The following is a 24,883-nucleotide window of genomic DNA, read 5'->3' as shown; positions in this document are numbered from 1 at the left end:
TCTAAACAGGGAGGAGTTTGGAGGCCGATGCAGAGAGATCACCGGAAGGCTGTCAGCCCGGTGGCAAGAGGCCACCAGGCAGGCAGCCTGTCCCTCCCAGCTGGAGTTTCTGTCCTCGTCGCACGGCCCATGTTGCAGTGAGGAAGGACTGATCCCACAGCCTGGGCGTGAGCAGCCCCTGCTCCAAGTGGTGAGAACTCACTCAAGCAGCCCAAACCATCAGGCTCACTCGGCTGATGAGGAGTATGAGAAAATAAGGTGGAAAAGGCTGTCTGAAACCAGAATATGGACACCCTCATATACTGGGATAAAGAATTGGACTTTATTTTGGAGCCCAGTGAAGCGACTGGCTTGTAACTTTACAGCAATGTTTAGAGGAGACTAATCTGCTGATAAAAGGTGGACTTCAGGGAAGCCAGGGAGCGGACACGACCCTAGTTAAGGCAGGGAAGGGAAGGGGCTTCCAGGACCCTCAACGCCAATACAACAATACATGGGCTGGCAGAAGGGTCACAGAGGAGAAAGAAACATCTTAGCTTTCCTGGAAAGGATACAAACATCTCAAAACATTGCTTTATCCCTTTAGCACCCAGCGAACAGAACGGGAATACTCCAATGCACCGACACCAGGCACACACCTGATTTTTAGGGTCCTTCAGGTTGAACATGATGCTGCGATATTTACTCTTATAGCGATTATCTGTCACTTGAAACAAGTTAAACATCTCCTTCTCAATATGGAGGGCAACTTTTCCTACTTCGTTTTCTGTCATGAGTAAGTCATCGCTGTCATTGACTCTGAACAGAATAAAAAAAGGAACTACATAAACACTTGTGTATATTAAACTTTCTGAACAGCGAGGCCATTCTGCAGCCACACTCTAATGAAAGCCCTTCCATTTTAATGGGTAAGAAATCAAGCAGGACAGCCCACCTTTTCCACAAAATCTCTTTTAAGGAGCGTCTGATATTTTGCCGAATTTGTGAATTTGGCTGCGACGGTGCAGCACTCATAGCCCCGAGGCGTCCTGGGGCTGGCGAGGCTGTTGGAACAGAAGGTACCACTGGCTTCCTTACGGCTCCCACCAAAGCAGCGGAGCCGGGGAACTTCTTGGAGGCAGCCGTCGCCGCTGCAGGTGCCGGTCCGGCCTGCCTGGCAGCTGAAGCACCACTCGATGGGGTAGCGGAGAGCCATGGCCTCTTGGGGATGGTGCCCTTGAAACCTGAGGGTGGCTTTTTAATGGCTGGTGTGGCTGCTGCCACATTAGCAAAAGAAGATTTCTTTGGCACGAGGTTTCTGGGTGCAGGCTGCTTGCCCACCGCGGAGCCTGGAGGGGCTGTTTTCTTTGAGGCTGCCGCTTTCTCCTCGGACCTCCTGTCTTCCTTCGTGGCTACAAAGGAGAACACAAGCGCTGAGTGAGGGAGGACACCGCGGGGTGCTGTCACCTGACTCTAAAAAGCAGACTTACCCTTAAACCTGTAAGTGCCCACCTGGCATTACTGAATAGGATACACAGAGAAGAGGATTTGAAAGTGTTAATGTTCAGAGTGTAAGGGAGGACGGCCAGCAGCACTTATGATGGTGACTACATTTTATTTCAGAAAGAAAAATGCTTTATTATTACATCTTTTACCTTCAACCAGCAAACTCTAGTTATTAAAGGCTTGACTTGAGCACTAGCTAAGCTTCAAAACTGAAGGACAATTTCCTATTATCACTTTTTAAAAGGCAGATTTAGAACAGCACTATCATTATTAATTCAAGTGCAAACCTTTTGTAAACTTCAGTGAAAAAGATCGTTTAGAAGGGTAAAACAGGCTCTCACCCAGCCCGGTGGGTGGGGTTTACACATCTCACTTTGTTGTCCTTCCAGACTGGAGACCATTGGAGGTGATGCCATTAATAAAAATATGGAAAGCTGGCATACACCTGCACCACGGGAAGAGCAGCCACACCTTTACGTGAAGAGTGAGCAGCAGAGAATGCGGCAATGCTGTTACAGAAATGTGCCCCTTCACAACCCTCAGGCTGTAATTCCATTAAGTGAAGTCTTAATCCAAACAAAGATTATAATTAAAAGCTCAGACATCAAACCCCCTCAACTTGCACAAAAAGCTTTCTGTGCCAGTAGAGAATCAATCACCTTATAACCCCGTGAGATCGTCAGAGCCCAAGGACCCTTGAGCAGGGGACAGACGGCGTGCCAGGGGACAGATGGCCAGGGATCCAGCTAGTGGGGCAAAGAATGAAACGCCTGGGGAATAGGGGGCCCCCGTGAGGGCCCCAGGACGGCAGAGGCCATCTCAGCTCTACAGGCAAGTGCCTGGGAGCTACCTCGGGTGATTAAGTAAACAAGGCACCTCCTGGGGAAAGGCTTTTCCAACGATCCGTGCAGCAGCAAGCCTCCAAAACTCCCAAAGGCCTAAATGGGAGAATGTGACAGATGCTCCCAAGAGCGCTTCAGTTTTACTCAAGGATTGAAAATAAAACCGCACTCCTCCACTGTCATCTTACTGTTTTCAATAAATGAGGTAAGTCTGAAAGCTCAGGAAAGAGCCAAGACTCTACAAATAAGGCCTGATTCAACAGCTTGCCCCAGCTTGGTCCTGCAGGATGCCCCGCATGTGCTGCCAGGTTTGGCCACGTTGACAGCGGGTGCTAGCCCTCCCCAGCAGCCAGTCCATCAAGCAGCAGCCTCAGGGCTGCAAGTCTTCCCAACTTCCCAGATAAGGACAATTCCATTTTTACAAAACTTGCAATAGTACTACATGGATCCAAAAAATGGTGTCACTGTTAACAGATATTCGCCCCGACTTTCGAGATTTCCATGTGTTCTTTCCTAACCATCATTTTAATGGTAACTAAGTAAAGGCAAATCCTGTATTTTCATCTTAGGGCCCTTCTAACGTCATGGCCCCTGCCTACCCCTTGCTAGATGTGGTCCAGCCACAGGACCCCACCGTTGGCAACACTGCCAAGCCCTGCCTCCTCACCCACAACCGCACCCCAAAACACTCATTCCTGTTGGAGCTGGATCTTAAAAGTGCACTATAAACAATGGCAATGTCTAACAAGACAGGAACAAAGGTGACAGCTAGTTTTTATCTGTCCAGGAAACTTTGCTTTTAATTCTACATGTACTATGTCATCAGATCAGGTCTATACACCCAAGGAGTCACTAGCTTAGTGTTTGAAAATCTGTTTTTAACAACTCAGTTTAACTCCTTAGACTTAGCTCACAGGTCTGCAGCATCTTGCCTGCAGGGTTGCAATAGGTCAGTCAGGTTAAATAAAAATCAGTGAAGGCCCTTTTTCTTGGGGGAAGCAGCAAGGGGGTGGGGTGGGGATGGAATGAAAAGGCACAGCAGGCCTAGGGCGCTGGAGGCACACAGGCAGGAAGCTGACACCAGGCAGGCACCAGGAACCAAGCCCTGGTCTCCAGAGGCGGCAAACAGATACCTGCCAGGAAGCCAACCATCATGATTCAAACTGAAGCCTCAAACCAATTCAGTGACTGCACTAGAAACCGTGGAGTGTTCTAATATCACGTTTAAAGAACTCTAAAAAAGCTGGCTTAAGGCATTTCCAGAAACCTCGGCAAAATGCCTTGGCTGTAACACACAGAACACCTGTGTGGTGTGACCTGAACGGTATCTTTAATGATGTTTAACGTTCACCTTGTTTCAAGTTAGGGTTATATGCTAACTTCAAAAACATCAACTCCATTTCTCCAGATCATAAGTGTTGGAATGAGACATCCTGGCCACGCTCAGTATTTCTGCTCATGTAACTACAGTATTCTCTCCCTCACTTAGGGAAAACCCAAGTTGAGAGATGAGTTTTAGGGTATTCCCAATACATGGGATTAAAACCACCCATTACCCAAGAGTGGGGGCAGCAGATTAATGTTATTTATTTTAAAAGCAGGAGATAGCTTTCCTTAACCATTGCTATTTTAGAAAATTAACTGCTCACTTTCTAAAGGCAACCTTTGTCATCCCTCATCTGTGCTTTAAAGAGCATGGAAATGGGCAGTCAGGTGAACAGCAGAATGTTCCAAGCCAGGCCTCTGGGAGCAGTGTCCTGCAACACACAGAAAGCCCCATTCCTGCTCTGAACCGACATGTTCTATCCAGCAACTGCTCCAGGGACCCGAGCACACACCCATTCCACTCCAGGTGAGACAGCATGGCTGGTGCTCAACTTGGGTCAGCTGCTGCTGAAATGGGGACAGAAACTTTTTAGTAGAGCTAAAATTCAATTTGCAAGTTCATCCAAATTCACTTTGAACTATTACGTTGTGTATAACTTTAGAGAAGGGCAAGCAGCAACTCCAAGCAACCCGGGAAAAAACCCCACTGCAGAAAAACAGGGCCCTGTCAGGGTACGAGCCTCCCCTACACGCTGCTGGGTTCCCTGGGGGCAACAGTGGTAGTGACCTGGTCACACCACACAGCAATGATGCCTGAGAGCCAAGGGTCCCCTGCCCCTCCCCACACCTCTCTGCCCCTTGGTTGCAGCGCTGTCTCCTTTAGCTCCCACATTCTGGGGGCCTGCCCAGGCCACTGGCCCAGATGAAACTGTTGCAGCCAGGTCTGGGTTTCAGCCAACTGCAGAATGAAGCAGGTCGTCGTCGTGCACAGGGATCAGCAGCACACTCTAATTGGCCAATTTCCCCCAAAGCAGAAGGCTGGCTGGCTTGGGTGCTACAGCGCCGCTGGCCACTGGGTGGCACCAGGGCCTGAGCAGACGGGAGGGAGAAAATCAGCCCCCCCCAACCCCCGGAGGATGGTGCTACTCCGCTACTCTCTGTAGAACCCGTCCAATTGCCCCAGTGGAAGTTTTAGCAGGACAGGAATTAAAATATGGGGCAAGAGACCAAGTCTGCTCAGTTCTGGACTGTCCAGAGGCCCCCGTGTAGCGACCTTATGTGCTGGATGGCTCCTCACAGGGAAAGGAACTGGTTATAAAAATCACTAAAAAAAAAAAAAAAACCACCATTCACCCTCGCATAGGTGTTGACAATGAAGTGGCCCGCCCTGTCGCGGTACTGCTGGCTGGTTTAGGGAAGCCGGGGCACTCAGACCTCCACTGGTCTCCCACGGTGTCCTGAATCCTGCCTATCACCGTCCACTACAGCTCTAAGGGCTGTTTCTATGCTATGCACCTGAAAATAGACTCAAGAGACATAGTGAAGGAACCGTGGAAGTAAATTTTGTTCACTGACGTCAGGCCTATTTCCAGCCCTCAGTGAGGCATGTGTACAACAATGCAGTTTCCCGCTTTACCTGTTTCTTCACTCCAAGATTGCCCCTAGTGGGAACAATCAAGGTGACAGCGGCAAGAGAAAATGTTCTGCTTTTGCTCCTCTCAACATGCTAAAATGTGTTCAAATGAATTAGCCTTTTATAAGTAGTTACTAGTTTGCTTTCATGTTGGGGGGAAAGTTACTTCCCAAATAAAGCAGGCCGACTACATCCCAGACGCTCCTCAGGAGACCGTCACTACTGCCAGGACGCCCTTGCAGGGTCCACAGCTAGACTGCCGTGTTTTGGAATACTCAAGGCTCTCCTTGGTCAGTTTTCTTACTAATACCCACTACTTGAGTGCTTTCCAACTTAGAGGTGTGTAGTTCTCCTTAAGAAACTCGTGTGATGAGGGCCACGTGGACAGATGGATGTTCCACTCCACTGCAATTTCAGTTGTGTCCAGCTGCACATGGTGTGTGCCTGGCTGCCAAACCCATTTGGGAGCAGAGCTGCTGCTCTTCCCAAGATCTCCCACACCAGTAATTTAACCTTTATCTGAACTGTTTACTACTTAAACCAACATGTTAGGGGCATGTTAAACTAGTCCACAACCCTCCCCTGTAATCCCTCCAGTCCCAAAGGGCCATACTCAGCACAAAGCCCCTAGCTGACAGCACCAAGCAGGTCAGTTGAGGATAAAGCCAGTTACCTTATGCTCTTCTTGCCGAACTCTTCCAGGTTTGCGGCAAATCAAAGTTGCCGCAACCTTCATTTAAATAAGTAGCAAAAATTCTTGTCAATCTTCTAAGTTACTTCTCTAACTTTTAGAAGCTAAGAATATAATTATGTGTATGTTGATGTGTTAAGAGAAAAAAAAAAACCTAGTATTATTTCACAACTTTATACAAATCTACCTGAAACTTGTGTACCACATTGGAGGAATTGTAGCAGGCGTCTTCAGAGCTGACCTCTGCACTATGTGACAACGATAATGCCAAGGAGGCTTTCCTGAGTATTCATCTTTAGACTATTAGAGTAGATCCACAGCTCCAAAAGGTCCTATGAAGGTCACTGAAGAGGTGGTGAATTCAGGGGGACCGATCCTGCTGGAAACTTCCATCCCTGCACCCCACCTGCCCAAGGTGGCTGAAGCATAAGCACAAAGGGGCAGCTGAGGGACGGACAGGGGCACCATGGGACGGTGCTGATGCGGGGCTTCACCGTGCAGGCTTCACGGTTACGGAGGTGTGAAACCTTTCCCTGATGTAATTTTCTCAACAGCAGGCTGCTTTTTAAATTTATAAAAAGTAAAACACTTAAAAATACCAAATGAATGTCATTACTGACAGCCAAGAAACTTCCAGTTACATGGACAACATAAAAAACAACTATCAAGCTATATCCTTTCTCAGTACAAATTCTGATTTTTCTAATTGGGAGGAAGAGATTGGTGGACACGTAGAGTCTGATGACTCCCAGTCTCATTTTATTGCCGCTGACAACTCTGGAGGAGACAGATAAAAAAGAGCTCACGCGACCAGTGAAACAAGCCACCCTCCTCTCCCGGCTTTAAATTCCTGCAAAATACTCTTAGGTTCTAGAATCCCCCCATGTATTTTTTATTATTGAAAACTGAAACTGGGTCCTCTTAGGATTCCAGTGAAATGTGCTTCTGGAACCCACACCATGAGTTATCCTTGTGAACGGTGCTCTCTGTCCATCACACCACCAGGGCCATCTCTGTGGCAGCACGTGGGAACAAGAGGCAGTGCTTCCACCTGGGCACCATGCTTAACACAGCATCTGGATTTGGGTTATAAATTGGCAAGGTTTTCAATTTTAATTCCAACAGTTAGATGAAATGAACTGTAGAATCTGCTTTGCAGTCAAAATCTGTTCAGATCCTCAGTGTTTAAGTCACTTAATGAGCCATTTAGGGAGTGCAAAATACTAGGAATTGCACCTATTAAATACCAGAATTCCATCTCAAAATTCTAGTCAGTCAGGTACATCTCAGAAAAAAATTTCCAACTTACTTCATGCCTGGACAATAATGGGAGGTGAACAGTGGAAATAAAGAGAAAAAAATGGAATAAGAATTTATAAAAACACAAAAGAAACATCATGATCTTTGAGAGAAGTTATGTGCACCAAATGTTTACGTAAGCTGAAGAAACTGTATATATAAGAAACAATTTTTAAAAACAAACGGGAGGAATAAGGTGAGGCTGTGAAGGACCTACTGATACCTTAGCAGGGGGCATAGCCTCCTCCTAGCAGCGGCAGAGTGTCTGTGGACACGAGGCCTCACCTGTTGGACAGGAGCCCCCAGGTCAACCAAGTGCCATGGGAAGGACAGGAGGGTGCCCAGGTGCACTCTGGGGAGCAGCAGCGGTAGCTCCACCACGTGGGTCTTCTGATGGCATGTGTGGTGAGGCAAGTGTGAATCAGCTCATGGGACAGACCCGCACCAGCCTCTCACTTCCAATCTCACCCCCTACCAGGGAGGGCGAGCTCCGTGGCCAGCCAGGGAGGCAGGGCGGGGGCCTCAAAGGCATACAGTGGTGGCAGGCTCCCCAGTACCTGTCGAGCCCACAAAAGTGCAGAGGAGTTTAGGGGAGAGGCAGAGACACGGTAGCTGCTCTCACCAATGCCTCTAACTCTGCTCCAATCAATCACCTTTTGGGAAGATGACATTTACGGGTAACAAAACGAGCAGAAACTACTAGCTCAAAAGTGCGTCGTCCCCATTCACATCCTGTATAAATTTTGGAAATCCACCAATTTTAACTTGAGGTGATGTGTTGGGAAGGTTAACGGGCAATTTCCCCCACTTCCTGTCCCTGGAGCAAATCAGCTTCCCAGAGGAGCTGATGTGTGGCAAAGGGAAGAGAGAGGAAAGGTCAGAGGACCCCGCTATGGGCAGAACAGCAGCCTCCTGGTCGACCTCTCCTCGCTCACAGTGCAGGAAGCAGGCAGGAAGCAATAACCTAGGGCTGAGAGCCCCTCATTTCCCCATCTTCCCACCAATGCTCCCTCCCCACAATGTACACGGACTCTTCCAACTCCACGTGTGGAGTCTCTGGCAGCTTTTCAATTTTGGTTGACACAGATGCAAATTAACCAAACTGAAATTATCAGCCACTTATCTGAACTGAGGTTATAACCGCAGTTTTTCTTTTCTTCACTGTTATGTGTCTAAAACCAATGTAGGGCTAAATTTTAGTACAGCATTAAAAATCCCTCCCTCTGCATTCACAGGTGGGTGACACTTTAAGCCCATTAGCTCTGTAGAACTGCTCTATTGTAGAGGTGCTAGAATCTGATGAACATTTGAGACATTTGCTAGCATAAAATTCTCAGCTCAAACAATGTAAGGTATCTCGAGATTCATTATAATGCAGCAATTGCATGATTCATTTTATGTGCAGCTCAATTTCTTAGGTCTAGGCTGTTTACACGATCAAAACGAGTGACATATTTTTCTTCTTTTATTAAGTTACTCATACTCAATAACTGCGTATTTTTAGCCAAGCGCAGTGGCTCACATCTGCAATTCCAGCACTCTGGGAGGCCGAGTTGGGCAGATCACATGAGGCCAGGAGTTCAAGACCAGCCTGGCCAACTTGGTGAAAGCCCGTCTCTACTAAAAATACAAAAATTAGCCAGGCGTGGTGGCACGGGCCTGTAATCCCAGCTACTTGGGAGGCTGAGGTAGGAGAATCGTTTGAACCCGGAGGTGGAGCTTGCAGTGAGCCAAGATCATGCCACTGCACTCCAACCTGGGTGACGGAGCAAAACTGTCTCAAAAAAAAAAAAAAAAAGCATCTTTTTTGTAAAGCGCACCAGACCTAGCATAGGTCTGCCTGCCTGCACGAGTGCCTTCCCTTAGGGAATCTGCTCAAAGTCTGACAACAGGAAAGTGGGGCACTCTGTGATCATCTTTGAATTGAGGCTATTTAACCTTTCGGTGCTTTTTTAAAAAAAGCACAAAATGCACTATAGACAGAAGGCATTAAAGACTGAATTGAAAATAGTTTTATAGCAGAAAACTGAGAAACAAGAAAACATTAAAGTTGCACCACAGAATCTGAGGTTTCAAAGATCTGTTTGAAATATCTTCATTTCATTAATTTGAAATTTGGGGCAGGATATGATCTTAACAGTCTAAACATTCAAGACAGGAGGGCAAGAAAGCCAGTCACATGTAGAATACCAAGTCCAAGGCAAGCGTCCTGTGGTCAGGACAGTGTTCTAGGTGTGAACTCACTTACCGTGGGGCCTATGAAGCAGGAGCGTGTGGCCTTCGAAGTTCGAATGTGTTCATGCGGGTGTGTAGCATGTGAATCAGACATGGAAAAAAAAAAAATCCCCTATCTGCCCAGTCAAAAATAAATGTACACCTGAAAATCATAAGTAAGTTGAGCATCAGATGCCACACTAACTTGCAAAGATTCCCACAACATAAAAAAGAAGTGATGCTTTCATGTGCTGGCCGTGGATAATGTGGAAAAACTGAAGCCTATACAGCGCTGTCGTCAAAACAACTGATGTTGCAGAGAGGGGTGGATGTGGAGTGCCAGGCAGTGTGGCTATGCAATCAGACTGGGATGAAGAGAATACGAATACTTACCAGAGCCTGACAGTGAAAACAGAGATTAAAGAATCAATCATTAAGGTGAACATTCACCAGTGAGGTTTGTACAGCTTTAGAAAACAGTGACAGGAAGTCCTGACAGACTAGGGATGGACACAGGGCAGCAGAAGGCATCCTGGACATGGGCTCTGCTTCCCGCTGATGGTGCAGCCGGTGTCTGTGATCAGCTTAACACACAGCTGCAACTCCCAGTCCTGGACAGGCCCAGGGGATGGCTATCCAGAAAGAACGGGAGGGGTCCAGGAGGCCAACCCCTAGGTGATACATACATTTATACAACAGTGACGGCGAGGGAGCAGCAGTCTTTTCTGGCTTTACTGCATTGTAATTGTGATCGCTCGCCCACGACGGCGTACTGCTCTCACAAGCTGCTTCCTTCCCGAGTGCTTCACTCCGCGCAGGAACCACCACTGCCTTCTTCACTGTGGTCTCTTTTTTTTCTGGAGCTGGTCTCTTGTGCACAGAAGAGATTTTAATACCTGCCTGGATAATCAGTAAAACCCCAAATCATTAAGAAGGTAAGAAATCATACCTTAATTTCACTGAGAGATGAAGGTGGGGACCCAATGTCCTCCTGAGGCCATCGGAAGACCCTGCACTCATCCTGTGCCTGCCTGGCAGCAGTTCAACACACTTGCGTATCCAGTGGGCCCGCAGTGTCCCCGTGCAAAACTGAGGACTTCTACCACTTGTGCTCCATGAAGGGCGGTTGGCACGGAGGCACGTGCAACCCTGATGAGGTGCCAGGTTGCCAAGATGACAGGAGGAGCAGCCACTGGACAGGCTGCCAAGATGACAGGAGGAATGCGGCAATGAACCAAATGAGCCAAATGAGAGGAAAGGCCTGCGCGGGAGGCTGTGCCCAACACCGAGGGTTCAAAACCAGCCTTAAAAATTAAGTCATTCAAAGGCTAAGTAATCATTTGAAAATAATCAAGAAAACTCCCCAAACAGTGCTGGTTACGCTTTGCTGGTCACAAACCTAACAGGGGCAGTGCCACAGCCACCGCCACCTGAGCCCCAGAAGGGGCCTTCAAGTCTAAGACAAGAGTTTGTGATGTCTAAACATCCTTGATTCTTTCCAAACCACATGGAGTACAAACATGAGACAGTTCTGAGAGCCGGGTCTTCAATGAAGACCACAGCCTTGCCCCGAACCCACCCCCCACTCCTGCCTGCCTGCAAGTCTAGGCTCTACAAACTCCACCGGGTGGTTACCAACTCTTCTCACAAGACAGCAGGATGTGTCCTGAAGTCTTATGCCCCCCATGAAGTGCCACGTCAGCATTTGCTTTACTGCACTTGTATTAATTAACCCCTCAGCTAACGGGCAGAGAAGGGAAAACTGGTAGGAAGGTGGAAGACAAAGGTCAAGGCGACACCACGTGTGCGCCCCCTACACCTGCCACCCCCACACGGTCTACAAACCAACAGTTCTGCGACAAACGCTCTCACGCTTGTGTGTCCACTGCCCGGGCGGCTGGTCCTGGCCCACTCACCTGAGCACCACATTTTGGAAGACTAGGCTTCTCTGGCTTCATCTTCATCTTTTCTTTAGGCTTTGGCTTCTGTTCTTTACCTGAGCTTAGAAACTTCATTGTTGCTGCGGCGTGTTTGAGGATACAGTCATTACTGCAGTATACCGAGTCAGGCTGCGCCACGTGACAGCAGCCGGGGCCAATACATTTTGAGGCACCAGGCGCCTCGATCACCTGCAGAACAAAACAGATGACTTCAAACAATGTACTTGCCAATTTTAGGCAGTTAAGTGTGTGTTTTGTAAAATCACCATTTATAGTACCAAGACCACAGTTTTAAAATGAGATACTAATAGTACTTTTAATATGAATAAACATTTATTTTGTTGATTCAAGCTATGAAAAAGCCAGGTAAGGCATTCACACTGTCACTGCCCGTCATGCCCTACAGGGGGCAGGAGTGTGAGGAGACCCCTGGACTTCCGCCCTCTGCTCTGTGCACCCCTCCAAGGGTGGGCAGGGCCCATGGGACCTCACATCCACGATGAGGCTCCGCTAGAGGACCCGCATGCAGGGATTCTGCAGATGTAATTAAGGCTCTAAATGTGATGACTGCAAGTCAAATGGGTCCGACTTAATCAGGTAAAAACCCGTAAAAGAGGAACTGGGTCTTTCGTGAAGTGAGAAGACTTCATAGCTGGTTTGGAAGTAAGCTTCCCTGCTTTGAGAGGGTTACCTGTGGCTAGGATCTGAGGGCAAGGCTGCCAAGTAAAATACAGTATGCCAATGAAATCAGAATGTCTGATAAACAATGAGGAATTTTTCAGTGTAAGTATGCCCAGCAAATTGCATGAAACATACTTGTTTTTGTTTGAGACAGGCTCTAGCTCTGTTGCCCAGGCCAGAGAGCAGTGGCACAATCATAGCTCACTGCAGCCTTGATGTCCTGGGCTCAAGTGATCCTCCCACCTCAGCCTCCCCAGTAGCTGGGACTACAGGCACGTACCACCATGACCATTATTTTTTTTTTGTAGAGATTGGGGGGGTCTCACTACGTTGCCCAGGCTGGTCTCGAACTCTTGGCCTCAAGTGATCTTCCCATCTTGACTTCTCAAAGTGCTGGGATTACAGGAGCGAGCCACAGCACCCGGCCAGACAGACTTATATCATAAAAAAACAGCGTGACGGCTTCTGGAAGGGAATCCCCCGCCAAGCCTCTCGAGACCACAGCCTCTGCGGCACCGTGACTGCAGTCCTGCGAGACCTGAGCAGCAGGCCCAGGCCTCCCACGGAAACGGAGGCATAAATGTGTGCTCCTTCAAGGCAGGACTGCAGTCACTCATCGTGCAGCAGGAGGAAACTCACGCACCACAAGCAGTGACCGCTGCTGTTTACAGTCTGTCTCGATGCTCAGGCCTCAGCACACATGAACATGTCCCTTACACATACTTAAGCAAAACCTTATTTCTCAAATTAAATATTTAACATCATCAGTTTTCCTCCACAGAATCTAAGTTTTACTGAGAATACAATTTAGGTTTGTGCAGGGTTATGTCAAGCACAATTAAAAAAACAAGTTGGGCTGTGCGGGCATGTGCTTGCAGTCTCAGCTACTGGGGAGGCTAAGGTGGGAGGAGCACTCACGCCCAGGAGATCGAGGCTGCAGTGGGCTGGGACTATGCCACTGAACTCCAGCCTGGGCAACAGAGTGAAGCCTCGACTGCACAAAAAACAGAATCAACATATTTAAAAAATAACGACATAAAGTCAATGACTTTTCTCATGAATTCCCATTTCCATTCATCTCTGAATGCCTAGATGTGGTCCCTGACAGTGCCACAGCATGAGCCTTTAGCCCCTCCATGCCTCCAGGGCACACTCCTAGGTGCACAGCACAGCCTTCGGACATCCTCACCTTGCAGCTAACACAGTGCAAAGAGTGTGAAGGCAGAGATGCTTCTAGACACAGCAATCTCCAATACCTGCCAGAGGACAGGCAGCTGGGTGGGGACAGGCCCGGGACCCTGGAAGGCCCAGAGTGAAAACAAGCCAAGTCACACCTGCCCTGTGGGGACTGGAATGGAGACTGCAAACACAAAACAGCAGCAGAAGCTGACAGCATGTGGGGAATGTCATAAACATCAGAGGGAGAGAATTAAGTCAACACAGCCGCTGCAAGACAGAGAAACCACACTCTCAACACAAGCACCCCGAGGAGCCAGCACCAGAACCACGAGGCAGCTGGAGACGGCAGGTGACAAAGGAGCACTGCCACTCCCATCGTTCAGAAACAATTCCGCTAGTGCATACAAAACATGTAAGCAACACCCAAATCCTCAAAGATGGACTGATTTCAACAATTAAGTCATTAATAGTAGAGGAGGTAGACAGGCTAAGAATAAAAATAAAAATGCCTCACCCATGTGGAGTGAGGCAGGAACCCGGGAGAGGCACCACCCCACATGGGTGCAGCGCCTGTCCTGGGAGGAATTCCTATCTAGAGCGAGACTGAAACCCGTGAGGCCGGCCGCTGAATGCTTGTCTCAGCGGACAAACACTTACAGGCTGGAAGATCTTGAGTTTCTTCTTGCCGCTTGGATTTGCAGCTTTCTCAATTCTACCCTTTATCCCTTGGTCTTCGCTAGACTTCTGCTCTATTGTTCCTATACTTGTACAATCAGTGCCATCAGCATCTCCAGGTCTCCATTTAGCTTCCTGATCTGCGGTTTCTGAATGAGTCTCATCCTGCACTTGCAGAATGGTGCAGTTTGGGCAGATATAGTCTTCCCCATTCCTTTCCAAAAGCCTCCCTCGAGCCTCAGAAATGCCCACACAATCGCCATGAAACCATTCTTCACAGCGGTCACAGCAAATCATAAACCTGAAATTATAAAATAATGGTATTAGCAACGGGACGTGAGTGACAAGCACTTTTCAACATATTAATAAGCCAATTGGTTTTAACATCATGAAAAATGCAAATATACAGAAAAGTAGAGATTAAGAATGTCCTCATGCCTTTCCTTTGATTTTAACATTCAACCAAATTTACTTCACCGTTTTTTAAGAGTAGCACATTTTAGGAGCGAACTCTAAGGCATTCCACCACAGATACCTCAGCAAGTCTCCCCCCAAAACTGCGACAATGCCTTTATCCCAGGGCCAAGCCAACAGGCTACCTATCACCATCTGACACCCAGTCCTAGCAGAGATCTTTTTTTTTTTTTTTTTTTTTTGAGACGGAGTCTCGCTCTGTCGCCCAGGCTGGAGTGCAGTGGCGCAATCTCGGCTCACTGCAAGCTCCGCCTCCCGGGTTCACGCCATTCTCCTGCCTCAGCCTCTCCGAGTAGCTGGGACTACAGGCGCCCGCCACCACGCCCGGCTAATTTTTTTGTATTTTTAGTAGAGACGGGGTTTCACTGTGGTCTCGATCTCCTGACCTCGTGATCCGCCCGCCTCGGCCTCCCAAAGTGCTGGGATTACAAGTGTGAGCCACCGCGCCCGGCCCTAGCAGAGATCTTTTGAGCTGCCCCAAATGTTTGCACTAGGCAAGTTGCAGTCTGCACGTGGCCCTCTGCTAAGTCTCCCAACGGGCAGTCTAGAGGAGCAGTCTCAGACAGACCCGAGTGACAGACACATTCTCCTCCGTGCCGTCTACACAGAGCCACCGGCTGCATGTGGCTCACGTGACTGGGGTGGGGAGCTATTCACCTCCTCACTTGACTGGAAACAGCCACGTGTGGCCGGTGGCTACCAGAGTGGAGAGGTGGCTCTAGCAAGTCCTTAGCCACTCTTATGTGTTTCTTTTTTGACAACTTGTTCATCTTTTCCAACTTAACAAATTGCTTATCCAGCCCAGCTTTGTAACCCTTTAAAATGAAAACAAACGGAAAATTCTGTTTGCAACCCTGGGATTTCTGTGGGTGCTGAGGCAGTGTGCCCACACATGACCCACCTGTTGTTGTGAGGCTGGCGGCAAATGCAATACAGGGCGTTGGGGTCGTAACCCTCACATTCAGGCTTCGGTCGGCCCGAGTCTCCAGGCTCCTCATCTTTGATGTCCTGAGCTGCCTTTCCCTCCAACTTACTCTCTCTGTCATCTTTCCCAGCCTGGGACACAACCCCCTGATCGTTCTTGGGCTCCTGCTTACTGGGCAGGACGCCCTCCACAGTGTCACTGGCCTCGGAGCCCACAGTCTCGGTGGGACCCTCCTCCCGGCGCTTCTTCCGCAGGCGACTCTGGATCCCTTTCAGGGGCCTCTCGGTGGGCTCCTGTTCCCGCTTCCTGCGAAGGCGATTCTGAAGCTCTTTCAAGGTCAGGCCATCGCTGTCACTATCGGAGGTGTCATCGTGGTCATCCCCTCCTTTCACCTTTTCAGAAGAGGCTGGTCGTTCCTTCACAGCTGTGGAAGCAGACTGGGGGCCGCTTCTGGTCTCAGAAGCGCTTTCCACGCTGCCCTCGGAGGCTGTCTCGGCGTCTGTGGCGGGGCAGGACGTGGGCTCCCCAGAATCCTCCAGGGAGACAGGCGTGCTCCTCCTGCCACGGCGCCGCGCAATGGTCAGGAACTGCTCCACGCGCTCAGTGCGCTTGGGCTGCCTCCCACTGCGCCGCAGGGACAGGCCCAGCTGCTGCTGTGGGGGTGGCGGCTCCAGTGGGTCAGCCTCTGCGTCCCCTGCACCCTCTCGCTTGGCGATAGTGGTCCTTCGAAAACCCCATGTTTTCCTGAACTCTTTGCTGGTGGGTTTGATGGCCTTAGGTGCCTCCTCATTGCTCGGGTCGCCTTTGTCATCCATACCTAGCGGTAAAGCGTAAGCACATCATGACCAACTGACCACAGAACAAAAGATGACGTTGCCGCCAAACACATGCAGCAGGGGCCACCTCCCTACAAACAGTGGAGCTCTATATAAAGCAAGTCCTTCTGACCAGTGTTTCCCAACGTGTGCTATGTGAGATGATTCAAGACAATTTGTAAAGATAATTTTAATATAGTTAAACAACCAATGTTTAGACAAAAATACAGCTAGCAAATCAAATGTACAATTTCATCATTTAACTGCTTAGGACAAGGCTTCACAAGCCAGGCAGTAGGGACAAATAGGAAATATTGGACAGTACAGCGGGGTGAGGATGTGAGTAAGGATGCGAGCAGCTCAGAGGCGGCACGAGTTCCCCAGCACCTCCGCAGGCAGATGGGCTGCTCTGACCACAAGCACAGTGAACAAGACACTGTGCCAGTTTGGGCGTGGCCTACAAAGGGACCCAAGTCTGTTCTGGACTTTGCAAGTATGGGTTGGCCACCACCATGCTGAAAAGAGGATATGAAGAAGCTGAGTCCTGACTTTCAGCTCCCCAACCAGGGGCTGGGGCCAGGAAGGACGCTATCACTATCTGGGACCCTCCATACTAGCCCTCCTGCCAAGTGAATGACCCTCACGGGCACAAAGTGAGAGAATTGCCCGACTTCTGACCCACAGATTGTGTGGTATGAAATAAACCCTGTTTTAGTCTACTGAGCTTCGGAGATATTGTTAGCAGCAACAGAAAACTGGGACACTTAGAAAATATGGTCAAGGCGATCACTTTAACGTATATATATATATATTTTTTTTGAGATGGAGTCTTGCTCTGTCCCCAGGCTGGAGTGAGCCACCGTGCCGGCCAGTACATTTTTTTTCTGTATTCTTTTTCATTTTCATTCTAATACATTACTAAAGAATCTTATTTGTGAAACTTTTACTCGTTGAAATGACAAAAATCTGAAAAAGACAATATGTACTTTGAGAATTCTTTTCCAAGCTGTCCAAGCTTTAATTACATTTAAATGCTAATGATGACTCTGATTTTATGCCATGTTCCATCCTGGGGGAAAGACTGGCATAAAATGAAAGCCTTAAAAAATATACAAAATGGGGCCGGGCCTGGTGGCTCAAGCCCATAATCCCAGCACTTCGGGAGGCCAAGGCAGGCAGACCACTTGAGGTTAGGAGTTCGAGACCAGTCTGGCCAACATGGTGAAAACCCCATCTCTATTAAAAATACAAAAATTAGCTGGGCATGGTGGCAGGCGCCTGTAATCCCAGATACTTGGGAGGCTGAGGCAGGAGAATTGCTTGAACCCGGAGGTGGAGGTTGCAGTGAGCCGAGATGGCACCACTGCCCTCCAACCTGGGCAAGCAAGACTCAGTCTCAAAAAAAAAAAAACAAAAACAAAAAAAAAAAAAAAAAAAAAAACACTTGCAACCTGTAACTTGTGTTGTTCTTTCTGCTTCCCTCTAAATGCTGTCACTTCTCATTTTCCTGTCCAGCTAAAGATGCTGCCTGGCCGTGGCCTCCATGCTCTGTAAACATGACCCACACCCCCTAGGTCACTCCACAGAAGCCTTGGAGATAAGGGACACATCACTTCTATGCTCACCTGAAGTGACCCCATTGTTAAAGGACACAGCTAAACTCAATCAGGGCACCAGCAGCGACTCCAAGTCAGGGTGCAAACTCTGGAGGCTGCTGTGTGAGGGGGGCACTAGAGACAGTGGTCAACAGAAAGGGGGGCTTCCTTCACCAGCCAGGTGACCCCAGGCAAGTCACAAGGAACCGCTCTGATCCAGGAGGCAATGCTGACCTCAAAGATTAAGGGCAAAGCAGAGAATGCTGCTTACAAATATATATGGTATAGCAATTATTAAACCACATCAGTTAAAATGGTTTATTCATTCTCATTGGAAATTTTACATTTAGGAAAAGCTTTCTGCTTGTGCAAGCCAAAATATTTGCAAGAAATGTGACAGTCATCTCAAAAGAGGGTCAAGCTCTCATTTTCATGCAACACTTGGAGTTTCTACTAAAGATGTAGTTTGAGGGGCTCGCACTAGCCTTTGCCCTTAAGGGCACAAAGTTGCAGTCCCCTCTGCCTCTGGGGGCCTATGAAGCTCCAACCCAGCTGAAAAGGGTTGCTGCATCCATGCTGGTAGCTTTCTATGGGAAGAGCTCTAGTTTATAAAACTGGGTTCTCATTAAAGAGAGAACAGGCTATTTGCACATGACCTATGAAAACCTCTCAAATATTTAAATCATCTCTAGATTACATCATAGAAATAGTTGCTGTACTACACTGTTTTATAACATTTTTGTTATTTTTTACTGTTAGATTATTATGTTTGTCCCCCCCCCAAAATTTTCAATGTGCATATTTGTTTGCCCCCCAAATATTTTCAATCTGCAGCTGGTTGAATCCACAGATGCAGAATCTGCTACTATAGAGACTGCTGATACAAATGGCTGAATGTATTTCAAATGAATACGAATACTACATTCTACCAGTTTCTTTACAAATGCCACTTTATAAATAGCAAATAGACTTATTAAGTTAAAATTTTGTTGCTACTAACAGTGTTGATACCTTACCTGCTCCAACACTGAAAGCTCGGACGCTTTTCCCTCAAATCCTAAATACAACAAAAAAACCCTGGCAGACGAAACTTCTGGATCCAAGCAGACAGCCAGGCTCACAACACCACCGTTGTCAGCCACTGTTCACGAGTAACAGGCTTCGTATTTTCAACAACTCAGATTATCTAGAGGCTGTTCCTGTGGAGTAAGCTCCTAAAAGAAAATAAGAAAATATTTTACATATCTTAAGTAAACTATGTATCGACAACAATTAAAAGGGAGCACCGGACTTCTCAAGTAACCTATTATTTGAGTGATACTGTGTGACCCACAAAGACAGCTTGGGGGTTGAAAACCAGCACGAAAGCAGTGTCCTTAAGGACCTCTACCCAGGACAGCGGATGCTACCAACTCCCGAGAGAAATGGGCCGGGGCAGCGCAGGAAGGAGTGGAGTCCCAGGCTTGCCCCAGGGAGGCAGGCAGAGACCCAGCCAGACCAGGGCCAGAGAGGAGTCGCCAAGCATCAGCTTCTTTTCCATTTGGAGCCTATGTCCGAGATGGACCCCACTCAGTAAAATCCACCACAAGACAGAGGAACAAGAACAAAAAGTGAAAAGGCTGAACATCGAAACTATGTAAGAATGTAATCATTGAAAATTCTTAATATTGTAGCTGTATTATTTTAATTAAAAACGAAAAATTTTAGAAGACTAATGTTTATGACTTACTAAAATCAACACGATACAGTTCACCACGTGTATTTAAAAAACACTTCTCTTATATCCTCTTTCAAACAGTCACATCACAACACTCAAAGGTTCCAGGTGCCTAGTTTCTAGCTGGGTCCTTGCCCCAAAGCCCACACTCCCAAGCTCAGCCCCAGCTCTCACCTCTTCCTCAGCCGCAAGACCAACTGCCTTCCCTCTGTGGTCTCCCTGGCAACCTCAGAACAGAGGGAAAACCATTCCAACTCCCCTCCTTTTAAAGGGACAGTGACAACTGGGCACAGTGTTTCGCATCTGTGATCCCAGCTGCTTGGGAGGACTGCTTGAGCCCAGGAGTTCAAGACCAGCCCAGGCAACATGTCACCATGTAGACACCCTGCCTCTACAAAAAAAATAAAAATAAAAATTAAGACAGGTATTCCCTGTGATAAGCCAAATGGCATCGTCATAGTCACCATCTCTTCAATGTGGTAAAACGATCATCCTCAAAACAATTACTTCAAGAATTCAGAAACGACTGCTCAGAAAACACTGGAAATAAACTTTTATATTTTGCAACACTGAGCATTTAATTTATTTTATTTTACTTTTTAAAGAGTTGGCATCTTGCTTTGTTGCCCAGGCTGGAGTGCAGTGGCCCAATCATAGCTCACTACAGTCTCAAACTCCTGGGCTCAAGTGATCCTCCTAGCTTAGCCTCATGAGCAACTGGGACTACAGATGTGTGCCACTGCGCCCAGCTAATTTTTGAAAAAAATTCTTTTAGAGACAGGGTTTTGCTATGTTATCCAGGCTGGTCTTGAACTGCTAGCCTCAAGCAATCCTCCTGCCTCAGCCTCCAGAGTTCTGGGGATTACATGAACGAGCCACTGTGCCCCGCCAACATCGAACATTTATAAAAGCAAAGAAATTAAGAAGTTCTCAGGAATGAAAACTGATTTTTAAAAATTCAATTTATATTAATCTGCAAAATAAACATGCTACTAGATTTGAGTTCTGAGTAATCAGAAAAATGTAGTTATTTCTGTTAAGTAGAATTCAATGAAGAATATACCTTCGGAAAAGATCATATCACTTTATATCTACAGAATTGATTTCATAATGTCTTCAACAGAGAAAATTTACTATAACATTTCAGCTTGTAAAATAAAAACATATGCATATCAAGGCACAAGCAAAAAAACTGTTCTAACACAACTTTTTTGTGTGTAGAATTAGTGTGTAATTCTACACACTACACAGCACATCACGGGGGAATGTGCTCATAAAACTGCAACCATACTGCATCAATAACAACTTTTCCCCAGAAAGAAAAATGTGGGTATCCTTGAAACTGGGAAGTGAACAAATTACAGCTTAAAACAGAATGTACCAAATTTAATATTTCTACATTTCTAAGCACTTTTTTCCCCAGCTGAAAACTGCTTCATTTTCCATTAACTAGAAGCAGCTGACGAGTGGCGATTCAAGCAGAGGACACACACTGACTTCCAAATGCTTGAAGGGCGGCTCTCAAACCTTTTGTCTCAAGACACTTTTACAAGCTGAGAACACCAAAGAGCTTTTGTTTATGTGGAATGTATTGCTATTTTCAAAATTCTAAGTATGTACTAAAAATAAACCTATTAATGCATTAACAGTATCTTTAATGAAAGTTATTTCTAAAACAAAAATGAACAGGAAGAGTGGCCCTGTTGTGTATTTTTGCAAATTTCTGGCATAACAGAAGACAGCTCCATGTTCATGTCTACTTCTGCCTTCAATCTGTTCCCATAGAGTGTTTCAGCTAAAACACGTCATCAAAATCCTGCCTCACACAGATAGGTCTTTAGAATGGAGTACTGTAACCATCTTCACATAACTGGATGTTCATTGATACTACACCAACTCTCACCAAGTAGCAGTTTCATAAAAGTTAGCTGAAATAGAATTTGAAGCCTTTGTCAAGGAACTTCTCCCTTTCTTTCATGAAAACTGACTGCTATGTTCACTCTGAATACGTCCTTGCACTCTGGACCCATGTGCATGCTGGTCACCTGGATGACACGGGTTCAAGTTATAGACAGAGATTCTCAATGTCCACACATCTCATCAGATAGCATAAAACAAACATTTTTTTTCTCCTGTTGCCCAGGATGGAGTGCAGTGGTGCAATCAAGGCTCACTGCAGCCTCAGCACCTCCCCCACCCACACCATCGCAGGCTCAAGAGGTCTTCCTACCTCACCCTCCCTAGTAGCTGGGACTACAGGTGTATGCCACCATGCCCAGCTAATTTTTGCATTTTTTTTTTGTAGAGACAGGGTCTTACTATGTTGCCCAAGCTGGTCTCAAATTCCTGGGATCAAGTGATCTACCCACCTCCGCCTCCCAAAGTGCTGGGATTACAAGTGTGAGTCACCTCACCTGGCCGATAATGTCGGGTCCAATCTCCAAGAAGACTTTAATTACTAGAAAGCCATCAAGTTTACGATGGCAGATGCAAGTTTTCTAAAATCCCAATTTTCACCCCAAAGCTCAAATTTTATCCTTAGCAACAAATACTGTTCGTTTTTTCTTTGAGACATCACTCGTTTTGGACAGAATGCCTGCCACATGCCAAGTCTGAAACTGTCCTCTGTCTTGTTCTGTCAGGGACAGACAGCGTTTCAGAAGACCACTCAGCTCCCAGCTCAATCCCCTAGGGCTGTGCGTGGACAGTACCCACGTGGGGATGCAGCAACAGCTTTATATGTAACTTGACATTTAATCACAGCAAAAGTAAAAACGATGTATGTTTGCAGGTTCCGAATGAATAAAATTAATATTTACTGCATCATCAGGGACATTATTTGGGAAAACTGGCATATTCTAAACATTCGGTGCCCGTGCATGGTGCTGAAGAGGGCTCCAATCTGCCCTGTGCCACCGGTGCAAACGTCAAACTCAACAGAAAAGGCCTGTACTATTAGACTATTATTATGCAGAAGTCGTCTTTACCTCTTAGCCCCAGAAAGGGCTTCAATGACTTCCCCCTCAGGAGTCCATGGAACACAGAGAACTGTGGCAACATGCCATTTCTACCAGTTTAGGAGTACATTGGATATGCGCAAAGCAATAATACATACCTATGCTTCAGACATCAGACAACGTGCCATTTCTACCAGTTTAGGAGTACACTGGATATGTGCAAAGCAATAATACATACCCATGCTTCAGACATCAGTAGAGACTTTAAACATTTCCTTCCACAAGTGTTCTGTAACTACCTGTTAATCTTCCCTCAGATTCCCCAACTCACTAAAACAGTAAGCAGCCAAAAGTGAAATTTCTTAAAAACCAAATAAAAATATCCTCCCAAAAGGTCAGCTCTGTTACTTTAAAAAGCCTAACTACAACTATTACAATGCACGGGTTTGCAACCACTGCAAATCTGTACGCTCAACTTTTACTACTCTAAAATCTGCTTGAAGTCGTTAACTCAAGTGTGCCCACTTCCAGGCTGTGGTGCAGCTGCATGATCAGGACTCACTGCAACCTCCACCTCATACGTTCAAACGATCGTTCCGCCTCAACCTGAGTAGCTGGGACACCACAGGTGTGAGCCACAGTACCCAGCCCCCACCTAAAGATTTTCAGTTCCAAAAACTTGAGACTAGTTTCTGAGTAATTAATCTCCAAGACACTTTAAAATATGACATATGACCATAATTAAGTTTCTATTTTCATAACATCGCACCTCCAGGAAAAGAGCTCTGACTTCTAAGCAAGAAGATAAAACAAAAATGCATATTTTACCTCGCCTGGTGGCAAACATTGTTTCTTCAAACCTCACATTCCCCTGAAACAATATTCAAAACAATTTTAACCTGCCAATCAGAAATTATAATGCTACAATAAAACCTCACTATTCTAAACTTCATTATTTTCGTTAATTCTGACAGGGTAGGCCAAAGTTTACATTTATTTATATTTTGCCTATTAAGGGTCTCCTGGCTCATCAATCTGTTTATTACGCAGATGAGGAGGAACTGAGAAGACATTAGGTAAAAGTTCTTTAAACTACCACAAATGGAAGGAAAGATTACCCAATAAAAGATTCTTGATAGCTCAGTTTTCTTTTTTTTTTTTTTTGAGACGGAGTCTCACTCTGTCGCCCAGGCTGGAGTGCAGTGTTGCGATCTCGGCTCGCTGCAAGCTCCGCCTCCCGGGCTCACGCCATTCTCCTGCCTCAGCCTCCAGAGTAGCTGGGACTACAGGCCTCCGCCACCACGCCCAGAGAATTTTTTGTATTTTTAGTAGAGACGGGGTTTCACCGTGTTAGCCAGGATGGTCTGATCTCCTGACCTCGTGATCCACCCGCCTCGGCCTTCCAAAGTGCTGGGATTACAGGCGTGAGCCACCGCGCCCGGCTGATAGCTCAGTTTTCATTAATGGGACAGTCACTAGGAGAATATGCCTAGAAACTTCAGATGACATCCCCAAATGCGATGTGTTCTCCAGCCACCACCAGCAGCCATTCGTGTACCAGGACTGCCTACTCAAAGCTCCACCAGCTTGCGGCAGGAAACACTGTGCTGCACTCACCAAACAGGAAAGAGAGATTTGGGCCCACAAGGAACTGAAGAAGCCCAACTTTCATTTACTTTAGTAGCTATGCAGAATCTGACTTAATTGCATCCATTACATTTAAATCCTTCAGATGGCAAATTCAAAGTTTTGCTGCTTACCAAGTAATACTGTCATTATAAAAATTATTCTGGGCCGGGTGCGGTGGCTCATGCCTGCACTTTGGGAGGCTGAGGCAGGTGGACCACCTGAGGTCAGGAGTTTGAGACCAGCCTGGCCAACATGGTGAAACCCCCATCTCTACTAAAAACACAATAATTAGCAGGGCTTGGTGGCAGGTGCCTATAATCCCAGCTACTTGGGAGGCTGAGGCAGGAGAATCACTTAAACCCGAGAGGCGGAGGCTGCAGTGAGCTGAGATCGTGCCACTGTACTCCAGCCTGGGCAACAAGAGCAAAACTCCCTCTCAAAAAAATAAAAATAAAAATAAAAAAATAAAAAAGCAAGGGTGCCATAACACAGTATGTTTCTCACAAGGAAAATATAGAGAAAAATCCAGAAACAACCTATTGTTGTTTTACATTTCTTGGGTATTTGTGTTTTTATAGATACGCAGAGACAAAAGGCAAAACTTGTTACTGAAAAACCTGCTGAGGACTAATGCTTTGGCCAGCCCCCGGCTACAGCCAGGCTGCCAAGCTCCCCGGTGTGAGCTTGCAACAATCCTGCCATTTCCCTCCATCTACTTTCTAGTGCAAAACACAGGCTGGTGACCTTGGTGGGCAACTCAGGTGGGAAATTTCAACTCTCCAAATGAATGCCAGGAACCAGAAACA

At 46.9% G+C, this 24,883-nt stretch overlaps 1 protein-coding gene across 4 annotated transcripts in view; it reads right to left on the bottom strand.

The window, feature by feature from the left end:
- Nucleotides 1–24,883, bottom strand: part of DIDO1 (death inducer-obliterator 1) — a 60,667-nt gene that overhangs the window by 17,727 nt on the left and 18,057 nt on the right. For all 4 annotated transcript variants that reach the window (XM_003280141.2, XM_012511928.2, XM_030826034.1 and 1 more), the window contains exons 2-8: nucleotides 18,791–18,988; nucleotides 15,341–16,181; nucleotides 13,948–14,266; nucleotides 11,407–11,619; nucleotides 10,177–10,390; nucleotides 935–1,391; nucleotides 639–798 (exon numbers count right to left, since the gene is read on the bottom strand). In XM_003280141.2, the coding sequence (XP_003280189.2) occupies nucleotides 639–798; nucleotides 935–1,391; nucleotides 10,177–10,390; nucleotides 11,407–11,619; nucleotides 13,948–14,266; nucleotides 15,341–16,179 (2,202 nt within the window). In that variant the 5' untranslated portion in view covers nucleotides 16,180–16,181; nucleotides 18,791–18,988. The remainder of the gene's footprint in view (nucleotides 1–638; nucleotides 799–934; nucleotides 1,392–10,176; nucleotides 10,391–11,406; nucleotides 11,620–13,947; nucleotides 14,267–15,340; nucleotides 16,182–18,790; nucleotides 18,989–24,883) is intronic.

The sequence above is a fragment of the Nomascus leucogenys genome, chromosome 13 (genome assembly GCF_006542625.1).
Source record: "Nomascus leucogenys isolate Asia chromosome 13, Asia_NLE_v1, whole genome shotgun sequence".
In the NCBI taxonomy this organism is placed as follows: Eukaryota; Metazoa; Chordata; class Mammalia; order Primates; family Hylobatidae; genus Nomascus; species Nomascus leucogenys.
This window is presented reverse-complemented; position numbering and strand designations above follow the sequence as displayed.